This window comes from Chelon labrosus (assembly GCF_963514085.1).
Source record: "Chelon labrosus genome assembly, chromosome: 13".
In the NCBI taxonomy this organism is placed as follows: domain Eukaryota; kingdom Metazoa; phylum Chordata; class Actinopteri; order Mugiliformes; family Mugilidae; genus Chelon; species Chelon labrosus.
This window is the reverse complement of record NC_140346.1, coordinates 666,927-690,616: the sequence shown is the minus strand read 5'-3', so window position 1 is coordinate 690,616 and position 23,690 is coordinate 666,927. Positions and strand designations below refer to the sequence as shown.

Below are 23,690 nucleotides of genomic sequence, written 5' to 3'. Positions count from 1 at the left end.
AGAGGGCACAGATGGACAAGGATCAACCTCTCCAGTGTCTTCATCAGATGAGACGTCAGTGCCACTGGTCTGTAACTGTTCAGGTCTTTGCAGTGTCGGATCTCAGGCACAGGTACCACAGAGGATGTTTTCCACAGCTGTGTTACCTCCCCCACCCTCAGACTAAGATTGAAGATGTTCCCAAAGAAACCAGCCAGCTGATGGGAACACGACTTCAGAAGCCTGTTACTGATGTCATTTGGTCCCTCAGCTTTCCAACCTTGATCCTTCCCAGCTCTCAGTTCACCTGATGTTTATGGAAAGTCAGGTTGGTGCCGGGGAGATGAGTGCTGGTGGTCACTGGTGGGGGGTTAATGGTGGGTCTGAGGACGTGGACGGGGGAGCAGTGGAGGTGCAGGGTGGATTAGTGCTGCCTGTTTGAGGAGGGCTGGAGGCAGGAGTCTAGCAAGTCACAGAAGGTGTTGAGGGTAGTGGTGGCAGCAGAAGAAACATTATGGGGGGAGGGATAGACGACTGATCAAATCTGTTGAAGAAGATATTTAGATTATTCACCCTCTTCTGGTCCCCCTCAGGTTGTTTCCTCTCAGATATAATGTCAGGGGCTCCCAAACCGTTGAAACAGTTTTTGTCTGCTAATAAAGGGAGTTGAAGTTCCACTTTCTGCCAGCCAATACAATTGGAGCATGGCCTGAAATTATTAAATGTTGTATTGATATTCACGAGTGAATAAAACAAGTTAAATTATTATTGCTGAAAAAGTTTGTAAACTCTGCTACTGTCACATCCAGCTTCGTGGCACCTGATCTCTTCACTTCTTGTCTCCTTGTGGTTGGTTCCCCTGACTGTTTGCCCCAACCTGATGTATCTCACCTGTGCCTCATTGTCCCCCTCATGTTTAGCCTCTGTGTTCCCTTCCCACTATGTCAGTTCATCCTTGTTCTTTGTGTCAGAAATGTACCAGCCTGTTCCTAGTGTGCTTAGTGCTTTTGATTTGTTACTTGTGGGTTTTGGACTTCTCTTTTGACAGTACTTTTTAAATAGAGACTTTTCAATCCACCACCTGTGTCTTGGGTTGTGCGTTTGAGTCCCCTTAAACCAGTTCCTTGTGTCAGAATGAACTGGCCAATATGGAGTCAGCTGACTCACACTCCATGTGGTCAGCTCTCTCGGCCCAAGGAAGGAGAATCTACCTTCAGAGAAGAATAACAGCTCACTGATGTTTGCAAGAAGATTGATGGAGAGACAGGCTTGGCTTCTCTCAGCAAACAGATGAGTTTTTTGGCTGACCAAGTTCAGAGAATACAAACCATGTATATGTCCTTTGCTACTCCTCCCTCTCCAGAAGTTCTGTTTCCCTCTTGAGCTCTAGTTCCAGCCCCAGAGTCTACTCCAGTCTTTTTTTCTGGAGACCAGTATGACTGTTGAGCATTTCTGACACAATGTAGTCTCCTTTTTGAGCTCCAGGCCACCTCCTATCCTACAGAATGAGCCATGGTGGCATAAATGATCTCCTATCTATCTGGTAGAGTTTTGACCTGGGTTTTAGCAGAGTGGAGCTGGAGATCCCCCATCTGCGACTCTTTGGAGCTCTTCTCTGAAACTTTCCACAATGTTCCTGGATGTGAGGCAGCCAGGTCCCTAGTAAGCCTGCCTACCTAAGATGGGTCAGAAACTATGCCATTGAGTTTCATACCCTGGCTGACAGTGGGTGAAATCACTCTGCTTTGTTTGCTGCCTTCCTCCACAGCCTGTCTGGATCACTGAAAGATCATCTCCCTTGGAATCAAGAGAATGAGAGGCAAGGATCCTTTGAAGAATGTTGCGGCCAACCTGGAAGAGTCGGTCTACCATCCTTTCTCCCTTCCCCTCCAGGCAGTCCTTCAGTCAACCGGCCCTGCCAAATCTCCTCCTTTATTCTCACCTGAATCAGAAGAGCCTTTGCAGCTCGGGCAGAGCTAGGCTGTCTCCAGAGGAACACCAGACACATATATGTTTGGAATCTGGGGAATTGGGAGTCCAGATCAATGCCTTGTGCTGTTTTTCAAGTTTTTGAATTCTACCCAAACTGTTTTTGTGTATGTGCCTGTGTCAGGCTGCAAACTGCTGGGGATGGCTTACCACCATCAAGGGGTGTCATTGCTATGAGATGGGGGTGTCTGGTCTGGTCTAGGTGGGTGTGACAATGCAGAACATTGCATTATCACAAGATAGTCAATTTTATTCCCTTCCCTGTTATCTCTGATCTAGATATGTTAATACAGATTTATTTTTCTATTGTTTAATTTTTATTCAGCTAAATTTGATTGTTTAATGTGACTGTGACTGTGTTGAAGTGTTCCATGTTCTTCTCTAACATCTGAGCTGTTTAGTCAAGTGTGTGCTTATGCTTGAGAGGGCCTCTATTTCTTTCATTGCTTGATAGGCAGTGCCATATTAATCATTTTGAGACGAATATGGAGGGAGGTCTGAACTAAAACTGTATTTGGTGTTGTAGTGTGAGAAACACTACAACAGTCATTCCTCCTGCACACACGCCGATCTGCATCACGTGTATTTCACTTTGTGGGCTCTACAAAACTCAACTCAGCAGTATGTTGTTTAATTTTTGTTGCCATTTCTTCTTCTTTATATTTCCGCATTCATTTATTTTTATTTATTCTATATGAATTCCTCTTTATATATTCTGATTCATTTTAATTCAATTATGTTTTTTATATTTTGTAACACTACTGTTACTCCATGATGCAGCATTTGTAGTTGCATTATGCTACATTCACTTGGAAGAGTTGCAGTGGACAACAGGCTCACTGAGGACTGGATGTCTTCATTGTCTGATTCTTAATGAAGTCTGTGTTCTTGTGCCCCTCCCCTCTTTCTCTTTGCTAGGATTCTCATGCAGTTGTATCCCCCAGTATGCTGGAGAGCGCTGTGAGATCAAGATAACGGTTTGTGTTCCCAACCCATGTCAGAATGGTGCTGTGTGTAAGCCCATTGGCAATGCATTCCTCTGCAGTTGCAGGCGAGGCTTCAGGGGTATAATGTGAGTTCCACTTAAAACAGTAAAGGGGTTGATTCAGCCACATTCTAGGAAAATACACTGCCTGGCCAAAAAAAAAAAGTCGCCAAAAAAAAATAGTCAAAAAAAAATAGTCACACACTCGCATTCGCTATGGCATTGTCACAAGATTTATTTCCATCCAGTGTTGCATTAATTTTTCACCAAGATCTTGTACTGATGATGGGAGAGTGTGACCAGTGCCTTCTCCAGCACATCCCAAAGATTCTCAATGGGGTCAAGGTCTGGACTCTGTGGTGGCCAATCCATTCCATTCCATTTATTTATTTATTTAAAAAGGACATTGCGCATTAATCAACTTAATAGTAAACGTGCCAGTGTTAGCCAGCTGGCTAATTTTTAACTGCAGTCCATCCATCCATGTGTGAAAATGATGTCTCCCTGAACCACTCTTTCACAATTTGAGCCCATCCTTGCATTGTCATCTCGGAATATGCCCGTTCTACCAGGGAAGAAAAAAATCCATTGATTGAATTTACCTACCTGGTCAGGTAGTCAGCTGAGCTCGTTCTTTGGGCACATAATGTTGTTGAACCTAGACGTGACCAACTGCAGCAACCCCAGATCATAGCACTGCCGCCACAGGCTAGTTCAGTAGGCACTAGGCATGATGGGTGCATCACTTCATCTGCCTTTCTTTTTACACTGATGTGTTGGTTCCCTACTATCCTTCTAGTTTTTAATAATGCATTGGACAGTTCTTAACCTAATTTTAGTAGTTTCTGAAATCTCCTTAGATGTTTTCTCTGCTTGATGCATGCCAGTGGTTTGACCCTTCTCAAAAAGACCAACATCTTTTCCACAACCATGGGATGTATCTTTCGACATGGTTGTTTGAGAAATGAGAAGCTACTCATTGCATTAGTTGAGGTTAAATAACTTGTTACCAGCTGAAATATAATTGCCCATGCAGTAATTATCCAATAGCAGGCTCGTACCCATTTGCTTAGTAAAATCTAGGTGGCGACTTTTTTTTTGGCCAGGCAGTGTATACTTTGTTGTTCTCCAAACAGTACACTATAAATATTAGTATATAGTATATACAATGGTGAGCTAATATACATTTATGGGGTCAGCACACAGGTCTGCTTTTTGTCACCTGGTAGTTAAGTGAAAACTTTAACCCATTTAATATGAGTAAACTAGATACTGAGACATCAAATTCTGGTCAGGAAAGTCAGGAAAGATTTTTTTTTAACTTATTTTTTTTAACTAAAGTTCAATTCAAATCATTTTTCATCAGCTGTTTTTCCATCATTGTTAATGATTAGTGATCATTTTGGTGGCGTTAACTTTTTCAGCCACTGCTGGAGGGTGCTATAACACTGAGAACCACTGCTATACACTCCTAAACAAAATCTTAAGAGAGAAAAACTGAAGCAAGAGACAAAAACCAAATAGTAGGCAGTTTATTGAAAACTCCATTTAAACTGGCTGTTCATCAAAAGCTTAAGACCACAGCCAAAAAATAAATAAATTGAACTAAACGTGTCAAAAAAGGGCTCAGTAGTGAGTAGCCCCACCTTTCTTGTTGATCACTTCAAAAATTTGTTTAGGCATGCTTGATGAGCATGTTTCAAGAAGGCTTGTGGAAATGTTGCTCCATGTGTTGAAGATGTCTTCACAAAGGGCATCCAAGGTCTGGAACTGACGTTTTTCTAAACTTTTCTTGCCATCCATCCCCAATGTTCTCAGTAAGATTTAGATCAAGGGAACACACAGGATGGTCCAAAAGAGCAACATTATTCTCTTGGAAGAAGTCCCTGTTAGGTGGGCATTGTGCACTGCAGCATTGTCCTGTTGAAAGACCCAGTCATTAGTGCACAGACCTTGCAGATCTTGCAAACAGGTCATTGATACAATCAAATTTAGCCGACCAATTTGCCAGGCTGTTAGAACTGAATGACACTGACTGTCTATACCATGAGTAAACCACTAGAGGGCAACATAATTACAACAATAAGCCCATTTTAATAAAAATGTTAATTAAAAATAGACAGTGCTGGCTCTCAATCCACCAAAGCTGTCTTGCACCGTTAACGCAGTGTGATTGGCTATCAGCATAGGCAGTGATACGTGAACACAGGTATAGCCTATCACAACAATAGCCACCCGACCCAGCCCCCAGCGGACCACAACGCTGTTGGCCGTTGCAATAGACCTTTTTCCCCCTTTCTTTTTCTTCTTCTCATGGCCCGGCCCACCGGCCCAGCGGGGAAATCCCCGGTGTCCCCGTACGCCAGTCCGCCCTTGGCTCTTGGGTATGAATGGGTACATGTGCCACTGTGACTGTAAAGTGCTTTGAGTACCAATAGATAAATACAAGACCTTTTATCATCGGTAATGTGATCAAACTAGTCCTTTATTGAACATGAGAAAAAATATTTTGTCTGTGATTCACTCCGACCCTAACATTCACCTACTGACCCTTCTTTATATACTCAGGCAGCTCCAACTTCACTATTAAATAATATTTCAATCTCCTGTTAAAACAGCAAGTTAGTCAGCGAGTAAGTTGAGCTAGAGTTAGGACATGGTTAGCCTTGCTTAGCTTAAATATTGAAAGCAGGATGCAAATAGTTATGAGCTGTTGTGAGCCCACACAGAATTCATTCTTTTGAAGGATATCCTCAGTACATTTTGCTTTTCTCTTCCACTCTGGGGCTTTCAATCCATCTGGGAGCACGTAATAGTTATTCATGAAATATAATGTGACACCAGTCTCTTCCTCTTTCCTTTCACTCTACAGCTGTGAGGAAGATGTGAATGAATGTAACCACAACAATCCAGAGGGTGAGTGTGAGAATGGCGGTACTTGCATCAACACACACGGTTCCTTCTACTGCAACTGCAATGTGGGCTTCGTGGGCCAGCGCTGCAGCCTACGGCCCGTCGTTGTCCCTGACATGCAAGCTGGTCATGCTGTGGTTGGTAAAGAGGAGCTTATTGGCATCTCTGTGGTGCTTTTTGTCATCATCACCCTCATCATTCTCTTCATCGCTTTCCGCAAGAAAGTTTTCAAGAAGAACTACTCACGGAACAACCTTTCTCTGGTCCAGGATCCAGCCACAGCTGCACTCCTCAACAAGGCCAATGGTGTTCAGTTTAAGACACTCAGCTCAGTTTTACATTGCACACCAGGAGACCCTCTCAACCTGTACTCAGAGCAAGTTATGGGGCCCAGTATGGCAGGAAAGGGCAGAATGATGGGACCTCCACAAGTCCCTGTAAGACCCATGACATACACCCCATGTTTTCAAGGAGACTCCTGGTCCACACTGGAGAAAATGACTGATGGGTTTAATGTTGAGCATACAGAAATGAGCACCTTTCATCCAGAGTCACCAAAGATCTTGTCAGAAACCACCAGAAGGGGCGTAGCGGTCTGCAGTGTGGCCCCCAATTTGCCAGTGTCACCTTGTCAGTCTGACTGTGACTCCATATGCAAAAGCCCATGGGACCATGATGACGGTGAGTGTGTGTGTTTTATACAACTTGTACATTGAGATGTTTCAAAAGTTGACATAATGGGTAAAAAACAGATGCATAGTAAATATTTGATATCAATGTCTATTCTACAGTTCAAACAATATTGTTTCCACATTTATTCCATTTGACTTTGTAAACTTGACAAAGCTTCTATGAAGCATGAATATTTGTCACAGGACTAATTTTACCTGGAGATCTACAGTAATAAGTAGTAAATGGTCTGGGATTTTAATTAATTTGTAAAGTACAAATCACGCTGCAAACTATATACCTTATTTCTCCTCACACAGAGGTGCTGTGATAATAATAATCCAGCTTGATATGGAGGTGTGTTTTGTTTCTTTCACAGCTTTCTTTCTGTCTCTTTTCACTTAAGAATTATGAAGGCTGTGTTATAAATTGAAGTATGGACAGCTTTTTGGGGGCTAAGTCAAGATGTCCATTCACAGACAGATTGTTCACAAATTCTCCCCCATGTTCACATCATGCCTAAATTAGTTTTATTAATCCAAATGTCAAACAGTATTGAGCACCACACTTTTTTGGCTTGCAAACTACATTGATCAATGTAGGAGGAGGTACATTGACCAATGAGTTGGTCATTGGTAATGACCAAGTAAATGATCTATTAACATTATATATCATTTGTTTAAATAATTTTGAATTTATTGGTCCATCAATGAAAGCCAGCCATCCTGGCCCGGATGCAGCAAAACAGGCCCAAACAAGGACATTACCACCGCCATATTTCACGGCTATGTCAGCAAGATATTTAGCAAACTGCAGACAGGCAGAAATGTTCTTGAAGAGCAGTGTCTTGATCATTGCCATTCTGCTATGCACACTGCGGTGGATTCATGAACATTAACATTAACCAATGTGAGAGAAGCCTTTAGTTTCTTAGAAGTTATTCTGGGTTCCTTTGTGACCTCTCAGACTATTATGTGTCTTGCTTTTGGAATGACCTTCTATCTTAGATCCACGTTTGTGGTGGGTAAGAGTTGTCTTAATAAATCTCCTCTATTTGTTCACCATCTGTCTATGGATTTGTAGACTCCAAACTCTAATTTAGGCTCCTTTTCCTGAAAAAATAAAACAAAAAAAAAATACCATTGCATAATATTTGTTTATTAGGGGTTCAAGCACTGAAAGTGGTTGGAACCCTATTGATTTTGTTTGGAGTTTTATTATTATTATTATTATTAGGGCCCGAGCAACGAAGTGCAGGGGCCCAACGGGGCCATGCAACAGAGTTGCAAGGACCCTATTGTTTTCATACTGTTTCTTTTTATTATTATTAGGGCCCGAGCAACGAAGTGCAGGGGCCCAACGGGGCCATGCAACGGAGTTGCAAGGACCCTATTGTTTTCGTACTGTTTCTTCTTCTTATTATTATTTGGTGTCATTGTAAAATCCTTTCGGTGTCTAAACATGCACAAAAAGTCCTGAAAATTTGCAGAAAGATTTGTTCGCCCGAAAACTTTAATGTATCAGGGCCTCGAGCATGGGCGTGCCAAAATGGCTCTATAGCGCCACCTACGGACCTTCTACGGACCAGCCCCTGAAGCCCGTTGCGTCTAAAAATCTGGAAATATGTCACATATATGTAACATCCCAGGACGCACAAAAAAGTCCTTTGGAGCCATATTCTAAACCCAACAGGAAGTCTGCTATTTTGATTAAAAGTGTGAAAATTGGACCAAAAATGGCGTTTTTAGAGTTTGTAAAATCAGGTATTAAACCTTATCAGATTGACTTCAAAACTATGGAATTAGGTAGTTGGAATCTAGATGAACGAAAAAGAAAAATAGGCGCACTGACTTTTCGTCGAAGTGGCGTGGGTCTCCTGGCCCCTCAAAGTTTTCTTGACGCGCCATGAAACAGGAAGTTGCATTAAACGTGCTTTAATTCAGTCCAAATTCAGTCCAAAGTGCATGAAACTTTACAGTATTGTTACTGGTCCCTAACTGAACACATCCATATGTCAATATTCATTCAATTATTGTAGCGCCACCTATTGTGGGCAGGAAATGTCTGATTTAAATGGTGTCTGTTGTATGAGCTGCCGTTCCTGTCCGGATCATTTTTATTGTCTTCAGATGTTATCAGGACATACTTATGTCTTTCATGATCACTCCCTGCGAAAATTGTGAGTTTTCGTTAAACTTTAGGGCCTTTTATTTTACTGAAAGTGAAAATTGTCACTATCTCCCTCATTCCATAATGATTGCACGTAATTCGCTACTTTGTCCAGCAGATGGAGCCAAAGTATTATAGCCATAGTATAGTTGTAAATCTGTCAGATATGATTACCTTACATGATTTTTCTCATTGTTATTTTAAAAATCCTTATTTCATGGGCTGAGCCCACAAAAGGCTCTCTGAATCTAAGCCTGTGCACAGCTGTGTCCATGAAATGTGAAAATCCATACTTTGTTGTAGGACTATAATAAAGATATCATTGGAAAGGTCTCAACCTGGGGAATAGCATATGTCAGTTGGGGGATTGTAAATGGCTCCTTCCTTGAACTATTGACCTTTGAACCCTGACTTCTGAGAAGTCCTGAAGGGCTGTAATTCTGCATCAAAATGGGCTATAGACATGGGACAAAGTGTTCTAGAAAGCTTATGAACTCAGCTGTGTGACTATACCTAGTGGATATAGACAGAAAGTGGGGGCGCTGTTCAAAATGGTAAACATATCTTTTCACCCACTTCACAATTATATACTTAAATTCTGGTCACAGAAATGTGTTTCCCACACCCTTAAACCCCCGGCTATGTATTAATTTTATTATTTATAACCTCCTATTCTAGGAAATCACTAATCGTTGTAGAAACTACAAATCCCTTGAGCTGCGACATGTAGCTTAATACCAAGTCACGTGATATTTGTAGTTTTTCAGTTTTCAAACACATGTTAAAATAGGGTTGTAAAAAAGATATACTGATTACATTGAATATCTAGTATTGCCGAACTAGCGATGACATTGCTTTAAGTTGATATATGTTAAGAAAAAGTAAAGATAGTTTATTTAAGATGTGTTTAGAACCGCCCAATATAGATTTACGCCAAAAAGCAATGCAGTTTGGTTCTCCGGCTTTATAGAACAGTAGATAGGGTTAGGATTGGTTTATCTGCTTAACACATGAAATATTTTCTACAGCCGAACTTGTAATGGCAGTGATCAAGTTACTTTAAGTTAAGAAATGACACAACACTGCATTTGAGTCGCTTATTTGAAAATATTATCAAGCTTTGCTGTAGCTTGGTTGAGCGGCAGAAACCGAATGCAGCCAATCCATGGCGGACAGCTATAGACACGTCCGAGCAAACTTCCAAACAGGCGTTATTTGAATAAATGGATCACATATTCGGGATCTATACGGTTACTTTCTTGCATGAAAAAATATTAAAACTTAATTAAGTGACGTATTAACAGCTCTAGAGCGGGAATTAAAACAGCGCGGCTAGTCACCCTTGGAACAATGAAATGACTAGTGGCTCTTGTCTGTGGATGCTTGAACAAAAGAGTAAGCAATATGTGTCAGTTAAGTCATTAGCAAATAATGATGGCGAGTTAGAGAAATCTCAAAGTGTGCACTGCCAAGCTTCTTGACTAAGACACAAGTAGCACATGCAGAGAATGTCAGTCACACTTCCATGTCTGTTTCATGATCAATGAAGTCAAAGTCCTCCACAGGTAGCTGACTGAAAGAAGAAGAGGCAAGCTGGTTGCCAGGAGTTACTTTTGTTACATGCCTGGCTGGGTTCAAGTCAGAAGCAACATAGTTCCACTGGCTGACTTGTGTGAATTGCCTGATCTGCTGGACACTGCATGCAGTGCATGTAGGTAAACAAAGAACAACCTTGACTCATTGGATATTTGGGGCAGAAGACCTTGACCTAGTCTACTTCAACATCCAATACTTATTGAACAATATCTGCTTAGCTACTCAGTAGCTAAAACAGCTGCTTAAGCCTAGATTGTGAGATCAAGCTTTGGGGCTAGCTTTGCTTTGCCATAAATGCCAAAAGGACAAACTAAAGAAGGGTTACTTCTTTAGTTTGTCCTTTGGCTTTTGCGACTCAGATACGTGGGGCATGTGGGAACTCTTGTACATCTTGTAGGGCGTTCTGCCATTGTAGTCACTCATCCTGCTTTCATGGTGCAGCAAATCCTAGAGCAGTGAATGTCAGCTGGTGGCCTGCAGGCCACATCTGGACCGCCAGAGCTTAAAATATCGAAATTGCCCCCTGGTAGCAGTACAGGTAACATGAGTCCGTCAACACTGACAAAGGCCAAAAAAATAACATAAATTTGTAAAGAAATGTAATGTATCAAATAATAATATATTACTCATGGTACAATATTTATTTTATTTTATGAGAGCATTTGGCCATCACAGCGTCTGCCGAGAAAAATTCTGGCCCTTGGACAAATATAGTTGATGGTCCATGCCCAAGATACAAATGCACTCCTGAGCACTTTACTGTGGAGGTGCAGGCTCTTAATAATGTTTGGCATGAAGTCAACAAAGTGGTCATGCATCACAGCAGAGAGAAAAAATTTGGCTGAAGGCTTTGCGCTGGTTGTTGGGTAGATGCAATCTGGCACTAAGAAATAGGAGGGCAGTAACCCAGCCATCTCATCCTTGGACAAGTCTCTGTTCATAATGTCTGAGTCATTTGGTGAGGAGATCCAGCTCAGGTTTCAGATTTAACCGTTCTATTACACCACAAAAAGCCTTCCTTCCAAGACAAGTAATTTTCTGGGTGACTACCAGACATCTTTAGTCCTGACGAGATGGTGACAAGACAACAAGGCTGCAAGATCATACACATCAGTAGATCTGGTTGTGGGTATATGTAGTGGATCTCTTTGTTTGCTGTAATATTGTAGATGGGGTTTGGAGGCATTTGCAATGGGCTTTGAGGGACTTGTTGGCTGCAAATCCCTGTAATCAGGAGTATTACGAGGTGTGGTGCAGTGCTTAAGAACACTGCGGTTGGCAGCAAGGTTTCACACTTAAACTTGCATTGACAAATTTGCATTGACATAGTCACTTATTCTCTACAATGCTTGCTGTTCTGAGTAGTTTTTTGGTCTGTAGGGTTTGTTACACCTTTTAAATGTCTCATTAAGGCACCACCTCCTTTTATCGTAGGAAGAACACGGTTTAAGTCAATCTCTATTAAAGTCAGTCTCGATTACATATATATCATAACTGAAGGAATGAATTCTTAAATGAAGTACTAATAGAATATATGGGTGATTCTCCAACTACGGTCAAATTTGGTCTGGAAAGTTTTTTGAAAATCTAACATGTATTTTTAGAAACATTTTGACATGTTTTACTTCTCCATAATGTGTAGAAACACTTTCTGAAAGTGGTTGTAATGAAATCATATACGTATTATATAATTTCGGTCATTTTGGTTTGGCATTCAGAGGAAAGCGTAATTTCCATCACACCACAAAAAATGTGTTTTTGAAACAAAATTTCTAACATAACCCATGTTTTCGAAACATTTAATGAAAATTCACAAATAGATGCACCCAAATTTATAATTGTATTAATTTTAAGCATTTTAAAGATAATAGTTTTATATGCTGCATAATTTTCTTAATATATATAATATCCTTAATATTATTAGTGTAACTGTGTTATTATTATGAATTTTATGTAAAAATATGTGTTGTGACATATGTGTGACATTGCGTGGTGGAAAAGACAGCACATGTTGGAAATAACATGTGACACGGAGCATTGCAAAACAAAGTTCATTTTTATTATCCTTGACACAAAATAACATCATCTTTGAAACATAAAATTATTTAAAAAAAAATTAATGGACATTTAACCAATTGGTAAAAATTGCTCCTTTCCTGCTGAAACCTACAAGCAAGTTGCAAAAGTCGAACTGGCCGTTGGAAGCAAAACAAGGACAGCGCACGGTGATCAAACTCAATCCATATATTTTTCCATTTTCAAATAACATGTATTGAAAATTGAAACTAACATTAACGTTCATTAATCCTTCTGTTATCAGTGCTTTAAACTTGTGATAACAGACTATCACACTTGCATATGGATGCTTTCCTTTATTCTTCAACATCAAGAGCAGAGCATATTTCTGCCCAAACTGTGGGACCCAACATCATATGCCTCTTTGTAACTGATTGAGGTTCTGGGACCAGTCTAAGAATATTTTCAGGTCGGTACCAGATCATGTCCTCTCTCACTGGCCAGAAAAACTTGTTTTTGCCAATATGATTCATGGTTTTTACCAAAGCACAGCTGTCAGAGCCAACATCCTGTATGATGCCTGGATAAAATTACCTGATGTATCTGCATTGTGCCTCGGATAGTCTTCACGCCATCAGGAGGAGACTGTTCATTACCTCAATATCCTTCTCAGTGACATGCATCAGCTTCACAGTAGATGGCTGTTTTGAGAGTTGCTCATACAGCACCCTTCTATTTGGAAGATCAATGTCTTTTGCCGCTATTGAGTCAGCTTGCCGCTTAACAGCTGCACCAATCCCATCTGCTGGGCCTTTTCCAGAAAGTTCCATGTGATCCTTCAGAATCCAATCTGAAAGGGAATTTTGCTCAAGAAAAAGAAGTTTTTCTTGGACCTGTACTGGGTGGTTGGTAGAAAAATCATCCAGCAGTGTCTGTACAGTCCCATGGACATTTTCCTTGACTGTGAGATGAACTTTAATTTTTTCTTTTGTTCCGACTTTTTTATTCTTCTCCCTCTCTTCGACCTTGCTTCTCCATTCAAACCACCAGATTTGCTCTCCTGCATCAAAGTCAGAGGTTGGCAGTTCCTTGTCCTTGCAGGCAGGGCACTCCCTGTACATGCACTCCTTTGTTGGATTTGTGCATGCCACAGAGTCCATTAGGTCATTGAGATTGGCACTTTTTATAAGCAGTAAGCGTTTTTGCATTCTTTTCTTGCTCTTTGTAATTGTCTCCTTCTTTCCTGTTGTTATCCTACTGTTGTCATCGCGCTCCAGAAATGATGTTATTTGTTCCTCCACTTTTTTGCTGATTTTGTTACATTGCATTTTTCAGGTGTACTGGAGTTTGGTGGCCCTTGTCATATTTGTTTTCATCAGTTTAGGTAAGAACCCAAACTCCTTTTTGGCACGGTAGAGCAGGCGGTATTTCCTCAGAAGCTTACCAGCTATAACTTTTGAGACAACTTGCCTTCTTGTTTTACTTCCTCCCATGAAGCTAACTTTCCTCTCCTGCCATGAGCTCTCCTGTCACATGACAACTGCAGTGGTTGCAAGTGGACAGATGTTTAAAAAAATGCCCTAATGTTACATTTTGTGGTGTGTGGTGGAAATGACAGTGACCCCTAGGGACAGGTGTTATTTTTATGAAAAAATTATAAAATACTAATATTAAAGGGTAACACAAGGTACATTTCGTTAAAATAAATAAAGCTTTTAAATAATAAAAATAATAATTTATCTATCATTTAATTTTTGTAGGTTCCTTTTGGTGTCAAGTAAGTGTGGCAAAAGAAAAAAACAAGACAAATGTGTTTTGTGAGAAAAGAAGTTAAAGAAAAAGTAAAAAGTGAAGTTAAAAGTAAAAGGTCAAAAAAGTTAAAAAGAAAAGTGTGGAGAAGAGCGTGTCCCTCTGGTTTTATCTGGAAAATACCATTCGAAGAATTTGTAAACCCGATCCAAAACACGTCCTGGATAAATATCCAGGACGTGTTTTGGATCGGGTTTACAAATTCTTCGAAAGAGAAGGGAACACCTATAGTTGGTTGTCTAAAGATATCTTATTACCTGATCTTCTTAACCTACTTTATATTAACTAATTTAATCACTCCATCACTCATCATGGCTCGTTAGTAATGTTTTTTTCCTATGCAGCAACATTCAACATTACAAGATGATGTATCTGAATGACCAAATCAAAATAATTTACAAGTAAATTAATAACATCAGGTTCTTCCTTATAGGTGATATATTGCTAATGAAGAAAAGGTTGTGGTTTCTAAAATAACAATTTCAATAGTTATAGCTCCTACTAGTATAAGAACATACCTAAGGTTCAACACACTTTAATTTTAACAATGGTTTAAAAGAAAGAAAAATGTTCTTAAGAATAGCCGCTTGAGGGCACTGTTGATCCATCTTACTTGTGGAACATTTATCTGAATTTAGCTAGATCATGTAAATTTCATCGTACAAGGCTCAAAATCATTTCATTGTGATCCTTTGCACTTCCTGAAAACCAATATGTAACTTACCAGGTTATTACAGTTTTGATAGACATAGTATCAAACTTAGGTTCTTACAGAGGAGAACATATCAGAGTTTTGCTCTGGGAGAGAAGGTATTTACAACCGTTATCTGTCTCCCCTGGTCACTCCGGGAGAGGGGGAGGAAGAAAGTGTCCGGCATGTTTGCATGTGTGTATCTCTGAAAGAAAGAATTAATGAATCACAGACTTAAAACGTTATGGAATATAACATTACGATTTCTAGATTCTGTTCCTATGAAGTAGGAGAGGTAACTCCTCTCATCGGTCCTTTTTAGCAACAGGAGATCCTGTTGATGTCCTTTTAATTCGAGACTTACCGTAATTTCCAGACTATTGAGTGCACCTGGACCAACTAATTTAAAAATAAATAAATAGTTTGTACATATATAAGCCGCATTTGTCTATAAGCCACAGGTGTCCACGTCGTAACATGAGATATTTACATAGAAAGATGGTACACACAAAGATTTCATTTTTAATGCTTTTTTCGAACAGTGTCTGTAGCACGGCAGTAACACAGCAGTAACACTTCAGTAACATGGCAGTAAAAACCAGCACTAACACAACTGGTTAAAAAAATAACCAGCTTACCAGAAATGTCAGTGATCGCTATCTTCATCTTCCTCCTGTGCACTAAAACCACTGAAGTCGTCTTCTTCAGTGTTGGAATTGAACAGCCTCAGAATGGCTTCATCACTCTTTTACGTTGCTGTTCTCAATGTCACTTTCGTCTTCAGGCGAATTCCTGTTTGTGCTGTCCTCTTCATCACACAGCAGTCCCGCCTTTCGAAACCCGTTAGTGATCGTGGATGTTTTCACACTGCTCCACGCTGTCAGGATCCACCGACAGACTTCAGTAAAAGTTGCTCTTCGCATGCGGCCAGTTTTGGTGAAAGATTTCCCGCCGCTAGTCATCCAGGCCTCCCACTCAACTCGGAGTGCCACTTTAAATGCACGATTCACGCTGATGTCGAGTGGCTGCAAATACTTTGTTGTGACCCCAGGAATCACAGCTGGAATTGAGTTTGTCCTCTTGATGGCTGCCTTCACAGAATCTGTTATATGGGCCCTCATGCTGTCCAAAACGAGCAATGCTTTTTTTCTGTGAAAAAATCCTCCCAGTCTCTTGCCTTAACACTCCGTTAGCCATTCCTTCATTAGGCTTTCTACCATCCACCCTTTCGTGTTGACTTTCACAAGGATTCCTTTCGGGAGTTTTTCTTTTGGCATAGTCATCCGCTTAAAAATCACCATTGGGGGAAGCTTTTGTCCGGATCCTGTGCAGCTCAAAACACAAGTGAAATGCGTTCTCTCATGGCCAGTTGTTTTCAGTGTGACGGATGATTCACCTTTCTTGTTAACGGTCCTAGTGAGAGGCAGGTCAAACGTGAAAGGTACTTCATCCATATTTATGATCTCGTCTGGTCCGATGCAATTCTCGGTTATCTTTGCTCGAGTGAAACTGCGGAAGTTTGTAACTTTTTCCTCATAGTCGGGAGGGAGTTGCTGACACAGAGTCGTCCGTGTCCTGATGGACAAGCCTTTTCGTTTCATAAATCTGAGACACCACGATAGTCCACCTTTAAAATCTTCAATCTTCTTTTCGGCTGCAATTGTTTTGGCTTTCAGTCAGATCTGCACGGTGGAAACACCTCGGCCGTCTGCTCTCTGCGTGTTTACCCAGTCTTCAAGAACGTTTTCAAGTTCAGGCCATCTGCTTTTATTACCTCTGAAAGCTATTGTCGTCTTTTTGCATTGAGTCAGTCCTTCACGCTGCCGTCTCCAACGTCTCACCATCGATTCATTGATGCCAAACTTACGTGCAGCAGCTCTATTTCCTTCTTTGACAGCCAGATCAATTGCCTTTAACTTAAAAGCTGCATCATATGCTTTTCTTCGTTTTTTTTCCATGATGAGGGTGTGTGCATGATGACTGTTCAAAAGTTCAAAACACAGTCAATCTAGCATCTTCTTCAGCGCATTATCTCTTCCACCTGTCAGTGTCGCTTTTGCACTTCCCGCTAGAACGCCCCCTGGAGGCCGTTAAAAAATCTATAGATTAGCCGCATCATTGTTCAGGCCGCAAGGTTCAAAGCATGTGAAAAAAGTAGCGGCTTATAGTCCAGAAATTACGGTAGTTAGATCAGAAAAAGAGAGTCTGCGTCCTTTGACTCAGTCGAGGTCCAGAGTTCAGAGAGACCCCTTATCGTGGGTCTGTTCAGCATCAGATTTTGGCACCTTTATTGCTTAGGTGCAAAGATTGGTCCATTAGAATGGTTCTTCCGCAGTGCAATTTCTTAAATTTACTTTCCAGAGAGGGGGAGAGATAGAGAGGACAACAGGATCCCCTACAGGTCTTAGTTCAGCTATCTGCTTTTAAGCACTTCTACAGCAACCAGTGCCACCTCAGCTTGACTTTCTCCTTTCAAGCATTCAACATGGTGTCTATGCATGCTTTCTCAACATGACGCACATGTTGTTTTGTATGAAGAACCTTTATATGTGCAGCTTCAGTTTGAGAATGTGCATGCACTGCAGCTGCAAAGCCTCTGGAGGTTTTTGAACATTTGTTGACTCACTGGAGTCAGAGGAGTCAGGAGGAGTTCCTATTTAAACCTCAGACTTCCCACCAGTCCCCTAGAACTGAAGAAGCTACTCGGATGAGTGGTGAAACGTCTTCTCAAAAAACTCTACAAGTCCAGTTGCCTTTTTTGAACCTTTGTTGGATATGACTCACTGGAGTGTTTAGAGGATGAATTACCTGATGCTTTTTGATCTGACTGGACTCCATGTTTTCATATTCCCTGGTCTCTGGTGGGGCCGACATGATGCTCAGAGCAGTGATGCAGGCATCCCAGCCGACAGTGATGCTCCTGATGCAAAGTAATCCTTTCACTCTTCTGTTCTCACTATGGGTATATGGACATACACATACACAGTCACAGCATTAAAACCACTGACAGGAGAAGAAAATAAGATTGAACTTCTTGTGACAATACAATGTTCTGCTGGGAAATGTTTGGACCTGGCATTTGAGTGGAAGTTGCTTAGACACGTACCACCCACATAGACCAGACCAGACACCCCAGCCCCATAGCAGTCCCCTGCAGGATGCAAACTGACACAGACACTCTCACAAAAACAGTTTAACACAAAAAACATGAAAAACAACACAAGATGTTGACCTGGCCTCCAAATTCCCTAGATCCCAAACTGACCAAGTATCTGTAGGATGCACTAGAAAAAGCCTAATCCACAGAGGCCCCTCCCCTCAACGCATAGGAGCCACCCACCAACGACATTATGTTGTCGGACACCAAGGACACCCTGAGAAGACCCGTGTCCATTATCTGATGAGTCAGAGAATGCATGGAGAGTCACTATTTTGGAAGCACACAGCAGACGTGGTGGTCAAAATGTTATGCATGATCAGTGTATTTATGCAGCAACCTATACACTCTCTCACAAAGGAATCCAGACAGGAGCTTAATTTTAGCATAATTTGAATGGAAGTCATGTGAAACTGTAAACAATACAAAATGTGCAAATAGTAATGGTCAAAATGGCTAGATAAACATTATTATCACCAGTACCATACCAGTGAATAAACAGATTGTGGCCCTTGACAAGCAAAAACTAATCAGATGAAGATGGATCGTCACAATCGTTACACACCTTCTTGACATGTGAGCTTACTTCCCCAAAAATGGCAGCTCTACTAACTTTATTCAGTTTATAAGCAACTTATGAACAAAGCTAGCAGAGGATGCTACTCTACACTAAGAAAATACAAAGTGATAGAGAGTTCTGGCTTACAAATGTACAACATGAACAGACTTAGCCATTCAACTTTATTCTCTCTATTCATTGCACTTGTGTCCTTGGGCCCGTACCGTGCGTAAAGCAGCTTCAACTCCTTAACAAACTTGTTATATTAATTTTCATCCATCAACCATCCCTCCTTAACATGAGAAGGGAGGCAAAGCATTTGACTACTGTAACCAGGAGTGTGTGTGGACAAATAATTATTGTTTTAAATATTATACACATACATGTGTCTGTTCTGAAATCTGGCCCTATTGACAATATGATCTGTACCTGCAGGTAAGATGATTGACATGGCGGAAGAAGAAACCTGTTTCTCATGGAGCAACAAAGGAAGTAACTCAGAGGTCCAGTCACTGAGTTCCTTCCAGTCGGACTGCGATGACAATGGTAAGTTGTCCAGTTACAGTTTGCCAGTGTTTTTTTTTTTGTTTTGTTTTGTTTTGTTTTGTTTAAAATTGTGTATGTCTTTCCAGTACTGCTCTTCCCATTTGGGTTTCACATTAGTGAGAAAACTTTTCCTAATTATTCGGAGTGTGGTGGAAATTTCTGTTGGAAAAGAGGAAATCAAAACACTCTGGTCTTTCTGTGTCTATAATTCAGCATCTGCAGATTGGCTCACAGCACAGACAAAGCAGCAACAACTGGGAGTGAAAAATGAGCAAAGAATACATAGTATTGTCTGCTACAATGAGAGCATTACTGTTCAAGGCAGTTGCTTAATCAAATAAGAGTTGAATTTAATCGTTACTCATTATACAGAATGGGCCATCTCAAGTTCATAAAGAAAAACTCAGTGGTCATTGCCAGTGGCAGCTCCTTCCAAATCTCTCAGGGAGGCCAATCCTGGCAATGTTGTTATGGAGGCTAAGGTGACCAGTTCAATGAGTAAATTAATAGCGAGCCAACTAGAAATGGTTACATTGCTTCGAACAATTATTTTTTTCTGTGCAATTCTGATTGCATTACCACACAAGTGTATGTATGTATGTGTTTAATTTTAGGCACATTTTTAGGCACAGCAAATCCAGAATAAAGAGAGGAATTTGGGTAGATAATGTGCTATGAATTAAAACATTAACAACTCAACTTCTTAAGTGTGAATAAATAATGCTTTCATGGTCTGAGGTGTCATAATGGGGGGGGGGGGGCATGGGTGTGTGTGTGTGTGAGAGGGGAGGGGGGTGTCAGGTTCTGCCTCCCTGCTGTAGTGCTGTGATGGTTTGAGGGGGTCCTAGAGTTTTGCGTGTGTCTAATGCTTTCATGGTCTGAGGGGTCATAATGTTTTGGCACTCTGTGTGATCCACTGAGAACCTATCTTCTACCACCTTCTGTGTGCACCTGTGCTGTGTCTGCTTGTCAGGGGCCGTTGCCATGACTACACGCCACACGTTATATTATATATGTTATAAAGCAATATCTTTTATATCCGAGGATTTGCCCTCTGAACAAATGTCCATAACTCAAAAACTACAGGTCCTATCGGGAAAACGATCTTGTGAGCGTCAGTCGTCTGTCCTCTACGATTATGTGCTGCTCCCATGCACGTACTGTGAAAATTGTGGCCTGGGTAGATTGAGAAAGACAGGCAAGCAAACGTATTTTCGACGAAAAATCGCTCTCACATACACACACGGAGAAAAATTTGAAAAGTGGTCACCACACTCCGCGCTCGGTGGAGCCTACAGTCCAAACCGTACGCCCCACCAAAATCAGACCCACACCACCTGAAAGCCAACAAAAATCCCTACGGTTTTATATATTTTTTATCTCAAGTCAAGTCGAGTCAAGTCAAGTTCATTTATTCGTCTCCCTTGGGAGAAATTTGGTTTAGAGACAGGGTACTGCTGCATCTGTGTACCTAAAAAACTGTGGCAAACTGATCAGATTGAAATCAGATTTTTCTGAGTGAGCGTTAGAGTGCGGCCATAGGGTCCCATTATAAACGAGAATTTTTTCAGATTTTTCCAAAATTTCATCAAAATGTAAACTGCAACCCAGACCAAACCGTAAAAGATATCGAAACGTTGTTTTCAGGAGAGAAAAAAAAGCTACACTTCCTGTGCCTCGTACAAACTTCCAAGCATCTTTCTACTGCAAAGCATGGCCGAGTTATCACTCAATAAAGCGAAAGTGATCATTTTGGAATGTTGGCGATTTTTTTTCAGGCTCCTCTATTCATTTCAATGGGACAAAACGCCCATATTTTGCCCGTTTATTCCCATGCTGTTGGAAGAATCGCTTAGAAATGTCATAACACACCTGTCCCGGTTAAGGCGCACGTCTGGATATACAATTTGTCTATTTTTTTTTTTTTTCAGAACTCTGGGAGGAGTAGCGAACTGAAAAAAGTACCAGAAGGCGGAAGAATAGCCTGCATGTGCATGCACAGGCTCCCATTGCAATGCATTGCAGTGGGAGCCAGTGCATGAGCTACTAATAGAATATATACATATGTGTGTGTAATCAAATAGAATATGATGAGACCTGAAATAACTACTCTGTGGAGTGATGGTCAGAGATGGAGATGTATTATGGCTTCAACTAACGGGAGTGGATTTGATATGATACCTAATCTAATCAAACTTCTCTAAAAGATGTTAATAGGGAGTTTCAAAGTAATGACACCAACTCTTTATCTTAAGCAGTAGGAACGATTGAGCCTACTTTTTCGTAGAGTCTTCTCGGCACAGTGACGGCAAAGCATCAGTGTGCTCCGGTGGGACGAGGTGGTGACGAAACGGCGCGGCGTGGTCTGTGTGTACAACCGAAGGCAATCGATTGCACCTTCTGTCTTCTGTCTTTGTAGATGACTGGATTGTCGTGGTTCCTCTGGAGCGGCGTCGCTCCTATGGCGACAGCCACTTGGTTTCTTGATGTGTGGAAGAGATTGGGTCTTGCTCTGATATCCCAGCTGACTACGCTGGCTAACTTATTAAAGGAGGTTGGCTTTCTTAATTAGTACTTTGGCGCACAGAATAGAAAAATTAATAAAAATTTGAGTTTACTACAAAAATTGTCAGCGGGAAAAAGGGTCCGACGAGAAAAGAAGAAAAAGTAAAAGTCAAAAGAAAGGTAAAAGTTGAAAGTAAAAAGAAAAAGGGACTGAGTAGACTCTACTTCCTGAGGAAGCTTAGGTCTTTCAATGTATGCAGCAAGTTGCTAGAGATGTTCTACCAGACTGTTGTTGCGAGTGCCCTGTACTTTGCTGTGGTTTGTTGGGGGAGCAGCACCAGCAAAAAGGACATAAGTAGGATCGACAAAATGATCTGAAAGGCTTGTCATGTCATTGGCAGTGAGTTGGAGACGTTTGTCTCAGTGAGGGACAGGAGGACACTGGACAAACTGCTCTCCATCATGGACAATCCGTCACATTCACTACACCAAACAATAGAGGGGCAGCGGAGCTCATTCTCCAACAGACTGATCCAGCTCCGCTCCCACACTGAACGCTACAGGATTACTTTCATACCATTCTCAGTCCAGCTGTACAACAACTCACCTTTCTGTAACATGTTAGTCATGATAATGGACACTATTGCACCTTACTATCATCCCTGTGTATATAATATATATTCTTCTATCTCTATTTCTTGTACATTCATATATACTAATATGCTAATTTGTACATTTTGCTTATACTATTTTATTTTATCTTATTTAATCTTTCTTTTATCCATGGTTCTTAAGAGTATTACTGCTGCTGTGACCAAGCAATTTCCCTTGTGGATGAATAAAGTTTATCTAAGTCTAAGTCTAAGTCTAAAAAGGAAAGTAAACGGAAAGAAAAAGTGTGGAGAAGAGCGTGTCCCTCTAGTTTTATCTGTTAATTATTCAGGGCCTGTTAAAATAACAATTTTATACTACAATTTCAACTAATAGCTACTATTAGTATAAGAACATACCTAAGGTTCAACATGCTTTAATTTTAACATTTTAACCTTTTTAACAATGGTTTAAAGGAAAGAGAATGTTTCAAGGATAGCCGCGTGAGGGCACTGTTGATCCATCTTACTTGTGGAACATTGAGTGAATTTGGCTAGATCATGTAAATTTTAAAGTACAAGGATCAAAATCTTTTCATTGTGATCCTAAGCACCTCCTGAAGAACAATATATGACTTACCAGGTTATTATAATTTTGATATACATAGTATCAAGCTTTGGCTTTTACAGAGGAGAACATATCAAAGTTTTGCAATGGGGGAAGGGTATTTATGACTGTTATCTGTTTTCACTCCCCTGGTCACTCTGGGAGAGGGGGAGGAAGAAAGTGTCTGGCATGTTTGCATGCGTGTATCTCTGAAAATAAGAATAAGAATAATAAGAAAACCTTTATTTGTATCCATGGGACGGCTGGCCTTTCTGTGTGGAGTTTGCATGTTCTCCCTGTGTCTGCGTGGGTTCTCTCCGGGTACTCCGGCTTCCTCCCACCATCCAAAGACATGCTGCTTAGAGATTCTAAATTGGCCGTAGGTGTGAGTGTGAGTGTGAATGGTTGTCTGTCTCTCTGTGTTAGCCCTGCGATGGACTGGCGACCCGTCCAGGGTGTACCCCTGCCTCTCGCCCGATGACAGCTGGGATAGGCTCCAGCAGACCCCCACGACCCTTAACAGGACTAAGCGGGTTTAGAAGATGAATGAATGAATGAACCCTTATTTGTCCCACAATGGGGAAATTGCAGTTTGCAACAGCATGCAGAAATGACAGAGATAGAATAGATGATAGACATATTGCACAGACACATATTAGGAGTGCTCGTTGTAAAGCCTAACAGCAGCAGGAAGGAAAGACCTTCTGTATCTTTCCTTCACACATCGAGGGTGAAGCAGTCTGTCACTGAAGCTGCTCCTCAGCTCCGCCAGGCCACCGTGCAGGGGGCGGGACTCATCGTCCAGCATGGAGAACAGTCCTCAAAAAGAAAAAACAATCCTCAAAAAGCTGATGATAGCAACAGAAACCACACCATACCTGAATTTGTTTTGTTTTTTTGTTTTTTTTTT

General features: G+C 41.1%; 1 protein-coding gene across 1 annotated transcript in view; it reads left to right on the top strand.

The window, feature by feature from the left end:
- fat3a (FAT atypical cadherin 3a) overlaps positions 1-23,690 on the top strand; it is a 205,130-nt gene that overhangs the window by 144,291 nt on the left and 37,149 nt on the right. The window contains exons 25-27 of the mRNA XM_084558754.1: positions 2,887-3,040; positions 5,826-6,547; positions 18,968-19,078. Of these exons, the coding sequence (XP_084414880.1) occupies positions 2,887-3,040; positions 5,826-6,547; positions 18,968-19,078 (987 nt within the window). The remainder of the gene's footprint in view (positions 1-2,886; positions 3,041-5,825; positions 6,548-18,967; positions 19,079-23,690) is intronic.